At 56.9% G+C, this 17,307-nt stretch overlaps 1 protein-coding gene across 2 annotated transcripts; it reads right to left on the bottom strand.

The window, feature by feature from the left end:
* Positions 1-74: 74 nt before the first annotated feature.
* On the bottom strand, positions 75-17,227 carry AGPAT2 (1-acylglycerol-3-phosphate O-acyltransferase 2). 2 transcript variants are annotated; one of them, XM_064290641.1, is made up of 6 exons: positions 17,005-17,224; positions 5,127-5,260; positions 4,678-4,853; positions 4,301-4,396; positions 1,876-1,948; positions 75-854 (listed from the first exon to the last, which is right to left on the bottom strand). In XM_064290641.1, exons 1-6 carry the CDS (start codon positions 17,184-17,186, stop codon positions 679-681), a joined length of 837 nt encoding a protein of 278 aa, XP_064146711.1. In that variant the 5' UTR covers positions 17,187-17,224; the 3' UTR covers positions 75-678. The 2 variants fall into 2 exon arrangements, with proteins under 2 accessions (XP_064146711.1, XP_064146712.1); XM_064290642.1 differs by lacking the exon at positions 4,301-4,396 and having other exon boundaries at positions 17,005-17,227.
* Between the last annotated feature and the right edge of the window lie 80 nt (positions 17,228-17,307).

Raw genomic sequence — 17,307 nt, 5'->3', positions numbered from 1 at the left:
GGGCAGCTCCCACAATGTGCCCCCTGGGGAGGTGCGTCCCACTGCCGCCTTTACGAGTGAACACAGCTCACCAGGCATTTCCAGGAGTGGTTTATAAAAAATAACAGCCAAGGGCAATGCCGACTCCACAGGTGTGCCTCCAGGCTGGTGGATGAATCCATAGACCCTTCTCTTTGGTGTCCTATGGCCGGGCAGCACAAGACAGGGCCTGCCCGCCCCACCCGCCCCCAGCCCTGTCGCCTCCAGGAGGGCCCATGCAGGTTGCATCCTGGCCTGGGAGCCTGTCCTCTCTGCCACTGCAGGGCCCAGGACAGCTCTACTAGAGCCCCTGCCAGGAAGTGTGCTCACACAGGCTGGTCCCAAGGCTTGAGGCTGATAGCTCAGCTCCAGTCGGCCACCAGATGGCCCACTCAGCCTGGAGTATGCTTACTCCTTAGGGCCCAGGAGGTCTGGGGGTCCCTGCCCTCAGTGCTGGGAAGGGCTCGGCCTAGTCTCCCACTGAGGGAAGTCAGGGGTCTCAACCCAAGGCCAGAGACAGGAGGGGCCACCCCATGCCCAAGGCCGGAATGACAGCCGGGAGCTAGGGAACAGACAGTGATATTTGGCAGCCTGGGCGTCCCCTGTCCATGTTCTGGCCAGCCCCCACCCATCCTGCTCACCCGCAGCCCATGGCCTTGGCTACTGGGCTGGCAGGGCTTGCAGCCCCCCACTTGCCCCGTTCTCCTGGGGCATCTTGGACACACGGAAGAAGGTGCTCCTCATGTCCCGGTGGCAGGTGTCCATGAGCCTGGGGACGTCGGCCACGGTGAGGCCGCTGGTGGGGATAGCATCCAGCACCTCCACCTTGATTGTTCCTGTGAGGGGGCAGGCATCAGCTGAATCCCTCCTCCAAGGCCCACCACTGGGCCTTCCCAGAAGCCTTTGTGGGCTCTTCCCCTGACACTGCAGCCTGCCTGGTCTTGCTTTGTTTTAATGGAGGTATAATTTATATACAAGGTACACACAGGTCAGTGGGTTTTGACACTGGTGTGCTCCCCGGTAACCACTAACACGACATTGAACATTCCCACTCCCATAGGCCCCTTGCACCCCTTCCCAGTCACCCCCACACTCCATTCAACCTCTGTCCTCCACAATGAGTCCAGATGTGGGAGAGACCAAGCTTGACTGCCCTTCCACTCTCAAACCTACCGTCCCAGCTGGGGGTCAGGTGCCCATGGTCAGAAATAGGGCACCTCACCTGGAACCTGGTGATTCGATGGGAGAGGCAGAGGCCCCAGCCTCTGCGGCCAATGGATGCCAAGATATGTGGAGGCACCTACTGTTGCCCTGGGTCAGCTGGGCTGCCCTGGCTCCACCACCCCTACTTGGGGAATCAGGTGAGACCATAGCAGGTTAGAAACCCACCCTCCAGCAAGATTTGTGTGAACCTGCCCTGCCCCCTTTTAGAGCCTCAGTTTCCTCATCTGAAAAATGGGGCCAATGCCACCTGCCTTGTACTTGTAGTGCCACTGGGAAGAGCTAATGAGATGGGGAGGCCTGGCCCATGGCTGGGACCTTCCACCTACCTACCCATCCATCTACCCACTACCCACCCATCTGTCCATTTGTCTATCAGCCTACCCACCCACCACTCACCCATCTGTCCATCTGTCCATGTACTCACCCACTCATACATCCATCCACCCACCCACCACCCACCCATCTGTCCATCTGCCCACCCATCCACCCACCTAGTTAACCATCTATCCATTCACCCATCCACCCACACATCCACCCAGTGGGCAGTGTGTGGCAGAGCTCTGGCCCACAGTAACCACCAGAAGTGCATCAGGGGCCTGCATGGACCTGCATGTGCACACGGGGCAGGTGTACCTGAGGTGAAGAGCTTTGTCTCTGGGTTGTAGAAGGAGGAGAAGGAGGAGTAGACCACAGGAATGATGGGCACCTGTGGGCAGGAAGACAGAAGCCTGGGCAGTCCCTGGGACTGGCAGGGCACCCCCAGCCCTCCCCGATGCCAAGGAAGAGCTTGTGGGGGAGCCCCACCTGGGGGCTGCCCACAGCACTGGGGAGGCCCTGGGGGTCCCTGTGACTGCAGGGCAGGCATGTGGAGCCCTTAGAGGAGGGATGCCCCTCCTGTCCCCTGGGGGCCCAAGTATGGCACTCATCCTGCACATCTGCTCAGCACCACCTCCTCCAGGAAGCCTTCCCACCCTTCACCTGTGCTAGCTCCTGGGGTCTGTGGTTCCCCTTTGTGACCTCTCAGGGCAGAGGGCTGGTCTGGTTCAGTGGAGGAGGTTACCTAGGTCTTTCCTGCCCATCCCCCTTCCCCATCTGTTATGAATTGCACGGTGTCCCCCAAAACAAGTGTTAGAACCCTAGCCCCTGTGCCTCTGGATGTAATCCCATTTGGCAATAGGGTTTTCTTTATTATGTTAATAAGGCCGAATCGATGTAGGGGGTGTCTGGATGTAATCAGAGATCAGTTGTAATCACTTTTGAAATATAAAAGGAGGTCAGGCTGGAGAGACCAAAGCAAACCACCAAACCCTTTGCTGCAGGTAGATTCTGACTCCTAGCGACCCCGTAGGACAGAGTAGAACTGCCCCATAGGGTTTCCAAGGCTGTCATCTTTACGGAAGCAGACTGCCACATCTTTCTCCAGTGGAGCGGCTGGTGGGTTTGAACCACCAACCTTTTGGTTAGCAGCCAAGCTCTTAACTACTGTGCCACTAGGGCTCCTGGTGGCTGGGAGAAAAGCAAGCACAAACGGGGAAAGACGTCAAGGAACCCAGGAGCTCTGAGAACACCAGAGAAGTTGAGATAAGGATCTTCCCCCAGAGTAGAAACAGAAAGAAAGCAAGTTTCCTAAACCGTGAGAAAATAAACTTCTGTTCCTCAGAGCCACCCCCTTGTGGTAAAATTTCTGTTACAGCAGCACTAGTGACTAAGGCCCCATCCTCTCCCCCATCCCCACAACACAGGGCCAGCTGTAGCCGTGGGCAGGGCCCAGCCTTCCGGAGACCCTGAAGATACCAGGGTCAAGTCCAACAGTAACTCCCATGTCCAATGTCACCTGGGGTAATCATTAACCTGCAGTGACAGGTCAGGGAACCTGTTCCCAGCACCAGCAGGATGGTGTGGGGTGGGGCCTAGATAAAGAGGAGCTGGCCCTGGAGGGAGGGAGCAGGAAACGGCGCGTCTCAGTCCCCCACACTCCATCTGTCTCTCTCCTCTTGGCCTCCCCCACTACTGCTCCCTCTGGTAGAAGTGACATCAGCCCCAGGTATGTGTTCCACCACCCCTTGGGGGCCAGGCTGAAACCCCAGAGTGGAGGAGCCGTGCTTGGAGGGAACTGAGGTCTGAGCCCAGGACCTCCACCTCTAGCCCATGTTGGCTTCACCCCCACTGGCTCCCCACACCCCCATGCTGTTAGTGAGGCACCCCAGCCTCCAAGGGGCCTCATCCCGCCTTGTACTGGGCCAGGCACCAGGGGGCACTAGACCTCCCCCCACTTCCCTGCAGGATAAAAGCAGACACCATTGGGGGGGGTTCTCATCCCACCAGGGCCTGCCCCCACCCCAAAAGGGCAGGATGGAAGCCCCCTCCACTGCTCCCCCTACTTGGAGCACCCTCAGGAGTGGGACAGGATACCCTTCACCCACAAGAGGACCTGCCTCAAATGGAGTCACCCCCATCTCAGCCCCACAAAACAGACTACCCCAGTACCACTGCCCACTCCAGGACACCCCAGAACAAAGTGCACCCCTGGGAGGCCTAGGACCAGAAAAGCCACAACTGGGAGCTTGTGGCTTCCTCTGACCAAGCCTGCCCCACACCACAGCCAGCCCCCCGCCACCCCCCGGGGTTACTGGGAGACTGGGCACTTAGCTTGCCTGCACTGAAGCTTGGGGGAGAGAGGGAGGGAAGGAGAAAGAGGGGAGAGGGAGGAAGGAAGCGGGGGGGAAGAAGAGGAAGGTAGGAGGAGAGAGATGGAGGGAAGGAGACAGAGGGAGGGAAGGAGGGAGCTGGCAAAAAGCCCATGTGTGTCCCTGGCCTCCCACATCTGTGTCCTGCCTTCACCCCCTGGCCAGCCATAAAGTGGGCAGATGAGCACCTCCAGTGTGGCAGTTCCAGGCTCTGAGTGGGTGAGGGGCCCCAGGGGACCAGGTAGGGGTGGTGAGGCCTTGTCACCTGCCCTATGGCAGCCGTCAGTCCCAGGCTGGCAGGGTGGTCACCTGCAGCTCTTAAGCCAACGTGGGCCTGCCTCCCGCCCCTGCCCAGGGGAAGGCCGGAGTACCTGGGCCTGGATAGCCAGGTAGAAGGCACCCTTCTTGAAGGGCAGCAGGTCCCCATTGCTGTTGCGTGTGCCCTCAGGGTAGATCCACACTTTGAGCTGCAGGGTGTGCGGGGGTGGGGGGGACGGACAGAAAGCAGCTCTTCAGTCACCCTATGGTCCTGGGGTGGCCCCAGGGGCCATGCTCCCTCCCCTCTTCCCAGGTGAGCCCACCGCTGGCTGATAGGAGCACCGATCCAGACCTCTGTGTGATTACAGACAGGAATCTCTGATGCACGTTTTCTGCCAAAGCCAAGTCACACACAGTACTGTCTGGGCGCCTGTTGTTTTTCACCACAAGGACACTGCATGAATGTCCCCATTCCCGCCCGGGCACTCACGTTCTCCCTGACCATGCGGTCGCCCACTTCTGCCATCACGGTCACCGCAGTGCTGGAGTGCTGCCGGTTGATGAAGAAGACACCCCCTAGGTACATGATGAGGCCCACGGGGCCCAGGAACAGCAGCTCCCGCTTGGCTATCTGCACGCAGCGCTTGGGGAGGGTCTCCATGAGGCCTGTGCAGGGCAGGGGTGGGGGTGGAAGAGGAGCCTCAGAGCCCTGGCCTGCTACCTCCCTGAGGCCCAGCCTTCCCACTAGCCGCCTGGGCAAGTCGTTCAGACTCTCTGAGCCTCACTTTTCTGCTTGCAGTACCCAGCTCCAGGCTAGCCAGTTTTGGGGGCTGGAGGAAGGCCAAGGCCCCCTGCCCTGCCCTGTGTCGGCCCCCTGCTCATCCAGCCCAACCTCTGCCCCAGAAGCAGCACCCCCCAGCCCCCCGTGGCCCCGCCTACCCATCATATCCAGGATGCTTTGGTGGTTGGAGATGATGACACAGGGCTGGTCCGCCTCCAGCTTCTCGAGGCCGTGGACCTCAAAGCGCAGGCCGTACAGGTACTTGAAGGAGCGTACAAACCAGCTGATGATTCTGCAGGGAGATGCCGGTCAACACAGCCCTGTCACGGTGTGGGAAGAGCATCTGAGCACACACGTGGGGCTGAGAGAGTCACAGCGGGGATCCCCCGCAGAAGAACCACTGTTAGACCAGACCAGGCCTGGGGTTCCGGGCTGTTAGGGGTTGAATTGTGTCCCCCAAAAGACATGTCCACATCTTAACCCAGAAACACCGTCTTTGCGCTATAATCAAGATGAGATCTCGGTGGATTGGGGAGTGTCCTTATAAACGGAAGAGACAGAGACAGGGAGCAGGCCACGTGCAGGCGGAGGCAGAGATGGAGGGTGCTGCCACAAGCCAAGGAATGCCAGGAGTACAGAACCCACCAGAAGCTGGGAGAGCAAGGGAGGATCCTCCCCTAGAGGCTCTGGAGGGAGCACAGCCCTGCCCACACCCTGATTTGTGACTTCTGTCTCCAGAACACCCAGAGCCCCCCTGCTATGGCACTTTGTCCTGACAGCCCCAGGACCCTCATCCGCAGGCTCAGTCCTATCATGGTTGGCTGTATGACCCCGAGCCAGCCCTTCCCTCCTGTGCCTCCAGGTCCCATCCATAGACTAGAACCAGCCGCTCCTGCCTGGCCCCCAAGAGAGGAAGGGAGGGAAAGCTTGAAGGGCTAAGCTTCCCAAAAGGGAAGTGTCTACCTCCCAATCTGCTTATCAAGAGTCTGCCCCTTGGTGCCCCCCATACCCTCACTCCCTCAGCCCTCCCAGAGAGGCACGCCCAGCAGTGCAGCGAAGTCTGGGACCCAGAGGGGCTCACAACATAGGGGGGGCTGGCAGCGGGGGAGAAGGCTGTGGGGAGGTAAGGTAGCTGAAAGACCAGAGCTGAGCTATGTCAGACTGAAGGACCCCACACAAGGAAAGACCCTGAAAGGGGACTGGACCTGAGCCAAGGGAAGTGACCATCCCTTCAAGGCAGCGCAAGCCAGGGAGACCATGTCAGGAGCAAGGGAAGAGCTTCCCAGGAGCTCTTGCGGCATCACTGCTCTTTCCTCACTGTGGCCCTACAGATTTGCCCTAGTGATCTCATTTTACAGATGACCTAGTTGGGCTGGAAAGGTTATGTGGACTGCCCGTGGTCACACCAAGTCAATGATGCAGGACGTGGTCCAGGAAACCAGGCTCAGAGGCTCACGTTCCGTCCACCCCATGTAGCCCCTGCACCCATGGGTGGCAAATCCTTCTGGGGAGGCAGACCTGGACATGTGTGAACATGAGACTGGCTCCCCAAAGCTGCACACAATGGGGTCACCCAGATATATCCATGGGGAGTGTCAAGTCTCCCACGCCCAGCTCCAGTTGTCCAAAGAGACTGTGTTGCAGGTGGCTGGCTGGGGATGAAGGAGGCAGGTGGACCCAGAAAGAAAGGCTGGCCACGGTCCTGCTCCACCAAGGGAAGCCTTGCTCACACCCGGGATGGCACATCTGCTCATTAATGGGATGCTGCAGCCCCGAGGTGTGTGCTCACTGTTCAGTGGCTCCCTGTGGGGCCCCTGGGTCCTTCTGATCCCTGGTGGATGACAGAGGGTTTGGGATGTGTCGGCCACTGCCCTGAGGGCTCCTAACCCTGGAACTGTCCACGTCTCCCTGCCCAGCCAACAGCCCCAGGAGGTAGGGCTGTTTTTCCCCCTCTACAGAAGAGGTTAGGTAACTTGCCCCAGGTCAGAGAGCTAGCTCGAAACAGCAGTCAAAGCTGGGTCCTGGACTCAAAGGCACCCTTAACCAGCCGTGCCTCTCACAGGACTCACATTAACACTCATAACGGAAAGGGCAGCTCTCATTATCCCATCTTGCAGAGGGGAAGACTGAGGCTTGCGGCTGCTCTAAGGATTAGGTTGCCCATCCTTCCCTAGATCTGGAAGCTGGGGGCCTCCACCTCAGATGTCCCAGCCTCAGACCACTGGGCACACCCACCTGAGGACCTACTGGTTTCTAGGGTGGTTGTGAGGATTGAAGGAGACAGGAAAGGCCAGAAGCAGACAATGCATGCACACACACACGCACATGCACGTATACATATCACATGCATTAACTCACATGCACACATACACATCATGCATGAACTCGCACATGCACACACACACATAGGTGCACACACACAAATGCCAACGTCCAATGAGCAAGGAAAAAAGCAATGTCGCTAACAGAGGGATCCCTGGGTGGCACAGTTAAGCACTTGACTACTAGACAAAAAGTTGGTGGTTCGAACCCCCCCAGAGGAGCTTCAGAAGACAGACCGGGTGATCTGCTCTCAAAAGGCCACTGCCGTGAAAACCCTGTGGACCAGTCTGACTCTGCACACGTGGGGTCTCCGTGAGTCTGAATCAACTGGAGGCAACAACAGCAGCAAGCCAAGAAAGCAAATTGAAACAAGACCCCCTTTTCCAGCCTTCCGACTGGCACAGACTGGAAAGACTGGTAACACTAGATTGGCCCCAGGGCGAGGCCTCCGGCGGAGCAGCTGGGAGCTGCCAGCAGGAGGGCAGAGTGGCAGCCCCGCCAAAGCCCTCAGAGGCCCGCTCCCTTCGGTCTCCGTGCTCCCCTGCAGGGCTTCACCCTGCGGCAGTCTGCAGACATTTGCTGCGGGCCAGCGCGGGAGAGCCTGCAGCCCCTCGACGCCCACTCGGGAACAGTGATACCGGTTAGGGCTCACTTCACAGCCCACAACCCAGCAGGCTAGAAAAAGGTCAATAATTTACATTTTACTTTTAATGTTGTTGTTAAGTGCTGTCGAGTCAGTTCTGACTCATAGCGACCCCATGTACAACAGAACAAAACACTGCCCGGTCCTGCGCCATCCTCACAGTCGTTGCTATATTTGAGCCCATTGTTGCAGCCACTGTGTCAATCCATCTTGTTGAGGGTCTTCCTCTTTTTCACTGACTCTCCTTTACCAAGGACGATGTCCTTCTCCAGGGACTGGTCCCTCCCGATAAGGTGTCCAAAGTATGTGAGACAGTCTCACCATCCTCGCTTCTAATGAGCGTTCTGGCTGTGCTTCCTCCAAGACACATCTGTTCATCCTTTGGCAGTCCGTGGTATAGTCAACATCCTTCGCCAACACCGTAACTCAAAGGCACCAATTCTTCGTTCTTCCTTATTCATTGTCCAGCTTTCACATACCTACGAGGAGACTGAAAATATCATGGCTTGGGTCAGGCACACCTTAGTCCTCAAGGTGACATCTTTGCTTTTCAACACCTTAAAGAGGCCCTTTGCAGCAGATTTGCCCAATGCAATGCATCTTTTGATTTCTTGACTGCTGCTTCCATGGCTGTTGATTGTGGATCCAAGTAAAATGAAAAGAATTTTTTTTTAATTTTTATTGTGCTTTAAGTGAAAGTTTACAAGTCAGTCTCTCATACAAAAATTTATATACACCTTGCTATATACTCCTAGTTGCTCTCCCCCTAATGAGACAGTATACTCCTTTCCGCTCTATTTTTGTGTCCATTTGGCCACCTTCTGACCCCCTCTGCCTTCTCATCTCCCCTCCAGACAGGAGATGCCCACATAGTCTCATGTGTCTATTTGATCCGAGAAGCTCACTGCTCACCAGTATCATTTTCCATCTCATAGAAAAACCAAACCAAACCCAGTGCCGTCGAGTCAATTCTGACTCATAGCAACCCTATAGGTCAGAGTAGAACGGCCCCATAGAGTTTCCAAGGAGCACCTGGCAGATTCGAACTGCTGACACTTTGGTCAGCAGTTAACCACTACACCACCAGGGTTTCCTTCTATCCCATAGTCCAGTCCAATCCCTGTCTGAAGAGTTGGCTTTGGGAATGGTTCCTGTCTTGGGCTAACAGAAGGTCTGGGGACCTTGACCTCCAGGGTCCTTCTAGTCTCAGACCATTAAGTCTGGTCTTTTTAGGAGAATTTGGGGTCTGCATCCCACTGCTCTCCTGCTCCCTCAGGGGTTCTCTGTTGTGTTCCCTGTCAGGCAGTCATTGGTTGTAGCCGGGCACCATCTAGTTCTTCTGGTCTCAGGCTGATGTAGTCTTTGGTTCATGTGGCCCTCTCTGTCTCTTGGGCTCATAATTATCTTGTGTCCTTGGTGTTCTGCATTCTCCTTTGCTCCAGGTGGGTTGAGACCAACTGATGCATCTTAGATGGCCGCTTTGTAGCATTTAAGACCCTAGATGCCACCCTCCAAAGTGGAATGCCGAATGTCTTCTTAATAGATTTTATTATGCCAATTGACTTAGATGTCCCCTGAAGCCATAGTCCCCAAACCCCTGCCCCTGCTATGCTGGCCTTCGAAGCATTCAGTTTATTCAGAAAACTTCTTTGCTTTTGGTTTAGTCCAGTTGTGCTGACCTCTCCTGTATTGTGCATTGTCTTTCCCTTCACCTAAAATAGTTCTTATCTACTATCTAATTAGTGAAAACCCCTCTCCCTCCCTCCCTCCCTCCCCACTCTCATAACCATCAAAGAATATTTTCTTCTCTGTTTAAACTATTTTTTGAGTTTTTATAATAATGGTCTCATAAATTGTCCTTTGGCAATTGACTGATTTCACTCAGCATAATGCCTTCCAGATTCCTCCATGTTACGAAATATTTCATGGATTCATCGTTCTATATCGATGCGTAGCAGTCCATTGTTTGAATATACCATAATTTATTTAGCCATTCATCCATTGATGGGCACCTTGGTTGCTTCCATCTTTTTGCTATTGTAAACAGTGCTGCAGTGAACATGGGTGTGCATATATCTGTTCATGTAAAGGCTCTTATTTCTCTAGGATGTATTCCAAGGAGTGGGATTGCTGGATCGTATGCTGGTTCTATTTCTAATTTTTTAAGGAAGTGCCAAATTGATTTCCAAAGTGATTGTACCATTTTACATTCCCACCAGCAGTGTATAAGTGTTCTAGTCTCCCCACAACCTCTCCAACATTTATTATTTTGTGTTTTTTGGATGAATGCCAGCCTTGTTGGGGTGAGATGGTATCTCATTGTAGTTTTGATCTGCATTTCCCTAATGGCTGATGATGGTGAACATTTCCTCATGTATCTGTTAGCTGTCTGAATGTCTTCTTTAGTGAAGTGTCTGTTCATATCCTTTGCCCTTTTTTTAATTGGGTTATTTGTCTTTTTATAGATTTTAGAGATCAGAAATGTCATAGCTAAAAACTTTTTCCCAGTCTATAGGTGATCTTTTTACTCTTTTGGTGAACTCTTTGGATAAGCATAGGTGTTTGATTTTTAGGAGCTCCCAGTTATCTAGTTTTTCTTCTGCATAGTTAGTAATGTTTTATATACTGTTTATGCCATGTATTAGGGCTCCTAGCATTGTCCCTGTTTTTTCTTCCATGATCTTTATCGTTTTAGATTTGATATTTAGGTCTTTGATCCACTTTGAGTTAGTTTTTGTACATGGTGTGAGGTATGGGTCTTGTTTCATTTTTTTTGTAGATGGATATCCAGTTATGCCAGCACCATTTGTTAAAGAGACAGTCTTTTCCTCATTTAACTGACTTTGGGCCTTTGTCAAATATCAGCTGCTCATATGTGGACGGATAAAATGAAATTCTTGACAATTTTAATATTTTCTCCCATTACCTTGATGTTGCTTATTGGTCCAGCTGTGAAAATTTTTGTTTGCTTTATGCTGAGGTGTAATCCATACTGAAGGCTGTAGTCTTTGATCTTCATCAATAAGTGCTTCTAGTTTTCTTCACTTTCAGCAAGCAGGGTTGTGTCATCTGCATATCGCAGATATCATAATATACTACTTATAATGGCGAGTACAACGTCATTTGCATTCCCACAAATACATCCCGAAATGTGCGGAGTTCTCTCCTCCCACCCCCTTCTCTCTCTCTCCGTCTCTCTCTTCCCCCCTCCTCTCTCTCAGTGGCCTTTTTAAGTTTCCTTTTTCTATCCATACTTTTTAGCTTCTTGACACATTTGCTATACTGTAACATTTTCATCTGTGAGAGATACTGTGTGTAAACTGCACTGGGCAGACCCCTTTCCATGCTTCTTTCCTAGTGATAAGCCCAGGCTTCCCCTGATGAACGGTCTGGACCGCCATGGGTGGGTCCAGGTCACAAGAACTGGAGGAGACTGAGGGTCCCAGGGTAGAGCTCTCCGAGCATGTATAATTAATTAAGCTCAGGTAAACTGGCCAACCTCAGGCTCCAGGTGGCAGCTGGTGCGCTCGATAAAAAAAAAAAAAAAAAAATTTTTTTTTTTTTTTTTTTAATAGGCTAAGAAAAAAGAGCGCGTGGGGGCTGGGGCGGGGGAACAGAGGACTTGGACTCAAGGATGAGGAATCCCTCTCTGGGGCAGGACCACGCGGCGCCTGCACTCTCCTCTCCTAATGTCCTGCATTTTCACGTTTTGGTGTAAGAGTGAAAAGTAGATATCATTTTGAAATGTTTCCTCGAAGAGGAAGGAAGCAGACCGCTCTCTGTAGGTACCGTGCGCGCCAGGCGCCGTGCTGGGGTCCCTGTGCCGGCAAGCGTGGTTCTAACAGAGGAGGTGGCCGTGGTAACGCCACCGCTGTAGTGGCAGACGCGTGACCGATGCTCGAGTCTGTGCCAAGCGCTGCACCACGGGCTTGGCGGGAATTGCCTCCTTTTGTTCCATCGGCTCACAGACGAACCCAGTTATGACACCCATTCCACAGACCAAATGGGAAAGCAGCAAGGCTCTGCAAGGTGAAGCAGCTTGCCCAAGGTCACACAGCAAGGTGGCTATGTTAGGCCTTAACCCCACTTCTGATCATGTGAATGATGCCGGCCAGAGGACATGCTGAGGTGTCCCCAGGGCTCCTCATCCCAAGTGTTCGGAACTGCAGATGGAATTGCCGTATGGGTGTCATTGAGGCCTCCCTGGGGGCTCTAAAGCCCTCCCTCGATCCCTAGCGGGGCTGGGCAGCTGGCTCTGGCCTTTTGCAGCAGAAAGCTCAAATCGGCCAGACCACTCCCCGCATCAACCCGAGGTAGGGAGGGGCAGCCCCATTCCTTCCTGCAAAGGAGCTAGGGCCCCAAAACCGGGCCAGATGTCACTGGTACTGGTCCAGCGCTCACAGATCTGGCCACTTCCAGTGTCCTCCAGCCTCAGGCTCCTGGCCTCCCCAGCAGCGGGCCTGGAGCCAGATGGCCCACGGATGGGTTAAGTGCCCAGCCTAGCCCTGTGGGGCCACTGCTGACTGTGGTAGAAGGGGCCCTTTCCACACCCTGCAGGGGCAGCCCCCTCCCCAAAGCTGGTGGTAGGGGGTGTCCTTGCCCTACCCAGGTCTTCTCAGTGTCAGGATCCGGATCAGAACCACCAGCCTAGGACTGAGCGCCACAAAAGGCCCAGACGTCTTGAACCCTCGGAGTTTGGCCCCAGGTGCTCTGCCTTTGGGGTGCACAGACCTTGGCTCCTTTCTGCCAGCCTCCTCATCTTGTGCAGGGCACTCAACCTCTCTAAGTGGCCACTTCCTGTCCAGGAAGTGGCGGGTGTGGAGGGTTAACGTGACCAGGCTGTGAGGCCCTGGAGCACCCAGCAACCACAGATGGTGGCTATGGTGACAATGACACAAGAAGAAAAATTCTGAGTAAATTCAAGCCAGAGATCCCTCAGTGTGGTGGCCTACCCCTCCCCCAGCCAGCACCTGTTCAGGCAGTGGGGAGCAGGGTCAAGGCCAGTGTCTAGGCCACAGCCCAGCTGCCCGCCTGTCCTCACAGCCCCACTCCGACCCTCACCCTAGAGCCTGCTCCGGGGGGGGGGCCGTTCCCTGGGGACCTGGGCAGTCGTGTGGGGCTGAAGCTGGCCCATCCTTGGCCAGACCCCCCGGGGAGGTCAGCCCAGGGACGGAGGCCCTGGCGGGAAGGCTGTGCGTAGGCCACCAAGCAGCGCTCAGGTGACGAGGCCACCTGGCAGCCCAGGGGAGTTTCTGACAAGTGTCATCCAAAGCTGGGTCACAAAGAAGGGGCATGGAGATGGGGGGGTCCCAGCCTGCGCAAATGCCTGGAGGTGTTAAAAAGGGGATTCACCAGGACTGGAGGAACACGGGGAGAGGGTGGCGGGGCCTCCAGAGCTGGAGTCCAGATTGCCAGGGCCTCCACCCACCCACTCACTAATGAGCAGGATGGCTGCCTCCAGGGGGAAGGGAGACTGGCCCCTAGCAGAACCAGGGAGCTTCCCCGTGAGCCCAGGCCCCAGACGAGCCCCACACTGGTTGGGCAGTGATGTGTGCTAGGGCTAGGCCTCCCTGACTGCACCGTCTTGACTCAGCCATCCACCCAGGGCCAGGCCTGGATGCAGCCCAGCAGCACTAAGAGGCTGGGCCGTTCTGGGTTTGAGCCCTGACCGACATGGACAGCATTGAGCTCAGGCACCTGCTCCCCAAAGGAGACTTCACTTCCCAGCATCCCTTGCAGCTACCAGTTGCTATGACAACAAGGCTCTAGCCATTAGGATGGAAGCAGAAAATGTCCCCAATGGGACATCTTCTTCTGACCGTAGTGGCTAGAACGTGGCCACAGTGGTGGCCTCCTGGACCCTGAGAATGGTGGAGCCACAGGACAGAGGAGCCAGAACACTCTGCAGCCCCAAGCTGGTCTCCTTTGATGCACAAGAAAAACAAACCTCTCGGTTAAGCCACTGTTACTAGGGTTTTCTGAAACCTGCAGCTGTGCCCAACCCTAAGGCACATAGCTTAGCCTTCCTGTCAAACGGCTGTCAGACAGCACCTGCCCCCCAGGATGAGGAAACAGGCTCCTGGTTACCCCCAGCCTTGCAAATGGGGGAGGCCTCAGTGGACTCCATGGGCCTGGGGGATCCTCAGTCCCAGCCCCTGAGCCCACTCCTGGCAGGCTGTCCTCGGCCCTTCTGTTCCCATCACTGTTCCCTACACACCCAGAGCTCCATGCCACACAGGAAAGGCCTCTTCAGGAGCCTGCCTGGAGGACTCCCCCAAAATCTAGCCCTCACCCTGGCACCAGGCTACACACAGAGGAAAATGAAAAACAGACTCTGAAATCACTCCCCACCCAGGTCCCAGCTCCACGCCTCTGGGCAACCCCTCCTCCCCTACCCCAGGGGTCTTAGCTGCAAGCGGTTTCTCTGAACCTCAGTCTCCTCCTCCGTAAACTGGAGCAGGGAGTAACCCCTATTCCTGAGGCTGAGCGGTGTCTGTGGCACACAGTAGGTGCTCAAGAGATGGGGGGGGCAGGACAGAGGCATTGAAGACGGTGGGGGAGGGAAGGCATGTTCTTTTCCGGAAGTCGGGGCGGGACTGGAGGCAATGAGGAGAGCTAGGCACCTGGATGCCCAGGGGTCCAGGACATGCTGGTGAAGGCCTGGCATGACCCAGCCTAGGAGGGGCTGGAAGGGGCAGGGGTGTACCACTCAGCCCCTCCCCTTCCTCCCCCACCCTCCAGGGTCCTTGCTGACCAGCTGCCAGAGACACAGCAGCACCTCCTTGTTCTCTTGCATTTCTGACCTCTCTCCAGCCACACCCCCGGGAACTCATGTTCAGTGTTCCCCCACCCTGACTCAGCCTGCCCTACTCTCCACTCTTACCCACCCCTGGGGAGTGAGTCTTGGGAGCCCTCATGTGACACTGTGGGACCTGGGGAGGCCAGGGGCCCCAGGGCGGAAGGGAGGTGCCCCCAGACGGCCCCACCCACCAGCCCTCCCTCCTCCCCGGGGACCTGGCGTCCCAGCAGGAACAAAGCACCGGCTGTTACCTCATCAGCATCCCCAGAAGAGGCCCCTTTGCAGAAACTGAATCTGGGAACTACCCTGGGGAGGGGAGGGTGGTGAGTAAGTCCCACAAGGCACCCAGAACCTTCAGGGCCCTGAGGAGGATGGCCTTGTTGGCCCTAATCAAGGTGAGGCTGGGGGCCAAGGAGACTACTTCCAGGCCAGGCGAGGTGGGTGGTCCAAAGGCCAGGCCTGGGATGGCTCAGGGTGGGGCTGGAGAGTGAGGGCTGGAGGGCTGGCCTACCGCCTCCCCCAGGCCCCCGTCCACCACCACCAGAAGGGCAGCTCTAGATTTGTGACACAACTCCTGGGAGTCAGCTTTATAGTCCAGGGTCACCTGGGAGAGTAAGTCAGGGCTTGTAAAGACAGGAGCTGTTTGTAAAGAGGCCACTGATGACAAGACACAGAACAGAGGGGAATCAGCTCCAAAACAGACCTGCCACTTCTGGGCCTGCCCCACACAGGGCTCAGTTCCTTCCCGGCACCCCAGGACACCCCAGGGCTCCCGCAGGTCTCAGAACCCTCTCCAAGGAGCCCACCAGCCTCACCCCACAGACAGATGCCCTGCCGTTTCTGCTCGGAAGCTGCCGGCTTCTCTGGTCCAGGCCCAGCAGGGCTGAGCTGAGGTCCCTGCTTGGAACCCCCTGCCTGGGGCGGGGGCGGGGGGGTTACTGAGCAATGCCCTGACCTGGGTGCCTGAGGCCTGCCCTTGGGGTCTCTTCCTCAGAACAGCCCTCCCTCCTACCCTCCACCTGGGATGACAGCGGGACAGGCGCCACCTGGCTGCCCCTGGGGTCTGAAATCCTGGGGCTGAGGGGTCACTGCAGACCGCAGATATATTCACTAGTCTGGGCACCCGCCAGGCCTTCTGTCTCCTCCTCATGACCACCCTCTACTAGGGCACCATTATACCTCTTACACCTGGGGCTTCTATGTGCCCCTGAAGATGGCCTGGGGACCAGGAAGCCTGGGTATCAGCCTGCCCAATAGGGTAGGGCCGAGATGGCGGAGAGCCCAGGAAACCACACAGGGGAGTAAACCACACAGGGCAGTAGGGGCCTTAAAGACCGCCATGTACCACACGCCAGGCCACGGCCACGAGACAGACTGTCCAAACAGGGCAGAAATGTAGCAGCAGACCTCAGGGACCGAAAGCATGGAGAAAAGTCAGGAAGGGGCCTAGTCCTGGGCAGCCACCCCCCAGTCTCTGTCTGGTCAGCTCCACCTGACCCCACCACCCGGCCAGGCAACGCCAAGCTCACGGAAGTGGGGGCGGTGCTGGTCAGGGAAAAGTTCCAGCCACGCCCCGCTCCCTCCCCTTGCTTGGACGCTGGATGGACCCCAAGGGCCAATCCCACCCAGCAGGGACGCAGCTCCTCTAGGGGCCTTCCACCTTCCTGAGACGACTAAGGAAGCAACAGAGCACCCTTCCGGCGGGGCACGGCACAGGCGCATTCATCACCTGGCGGTGGGCGGGAGAGAAACCCCAACGCCCGGCGCACCCCGACTCTGCGGTGGTCAGGGCAGGACCAGGCCTGGACGAACGCCGGCCGTCCCGCTGGAAAGCAGGAGCCTCTCCCAGCTCGGCCCAGCCCTCTTCTCTCGGAAAGCCGCCCAGCACCCCTCCGCCCGGCACCCCGCACGGCCAAGGCGGGCGCAGGGACGCGGTGGCGGCGCCGAGGCCGAGCCCCATCTAAACAAACGCCTGTGTCCGTCCCGGCCGGGCCTCGGGGCAAGGGCGAGGGGTCACTGTGACGCGCGCTGGCGGGGACCCTACCCGCCCCGGCCCTCTCTCCAGCCGCGCCCTCCCTGAGGCTCAGGAGGGTCGGGCGGGCGGAGCAGGAAGGAGAGAAGTGAGAGAAAAAAGTTGGGGAAGCGGAAGCGCGCGGTGCGGCGGGCCCCCGACCCCCGCGCCCGGCGCTCCGCCCCCCTCGGCCAGGCGCTCCCCCGCCCCCGGCCTCCCCAGCCCCGGGGTCCCCTCCGCCCGGGCCCCGCGTGCCCTCACCTCATGTTCTCCACCGTGCGGCCGCCGTGGCGCAGCAGGCAGATCACCGAGGCCACGGTGGAGACGCCCAAGCAGAGCGCGCAGTACAGGCTGATCTTGGCGTAGAACTTGGCCGAGCGGCTCAGCTGCACGAGCAGCAGCAGCAGCAGCAGCGCCGCGCTCAGCCAAGGCCAGAGGTCCATGCTGGCGGCGCGCCGGGCGGACGTGCACCCGGCGGCCCGTGGGCCTCGACGGCGCTGCTCCGGGCGCCTCCCCGGCGGGCGGGCGGCGGGCCTGCGCTGGGTGGTGGCTCCGCTGCCCCCG

The sequence above is a fragment of the Loxodonta africana genome, chromosome 9 (assembly GCF_030014295.1).
Source record: "Loxodonta africana isolate mLoxAfr1 chromosome 9, mLoxAfr1.hap2, whole genome shotgun sequence".
Taxonomy (NCBI): Eukaryota; Metazoa; Chordata; class Mammalia; order Proboscidea; family Elephantidae; genus Loxodonta; species Loxodonta africana.
Note: the sequence above shows the minus strand (reverse complement) of the source record. Positions and strands in the feature narration are given on the sequence as shown.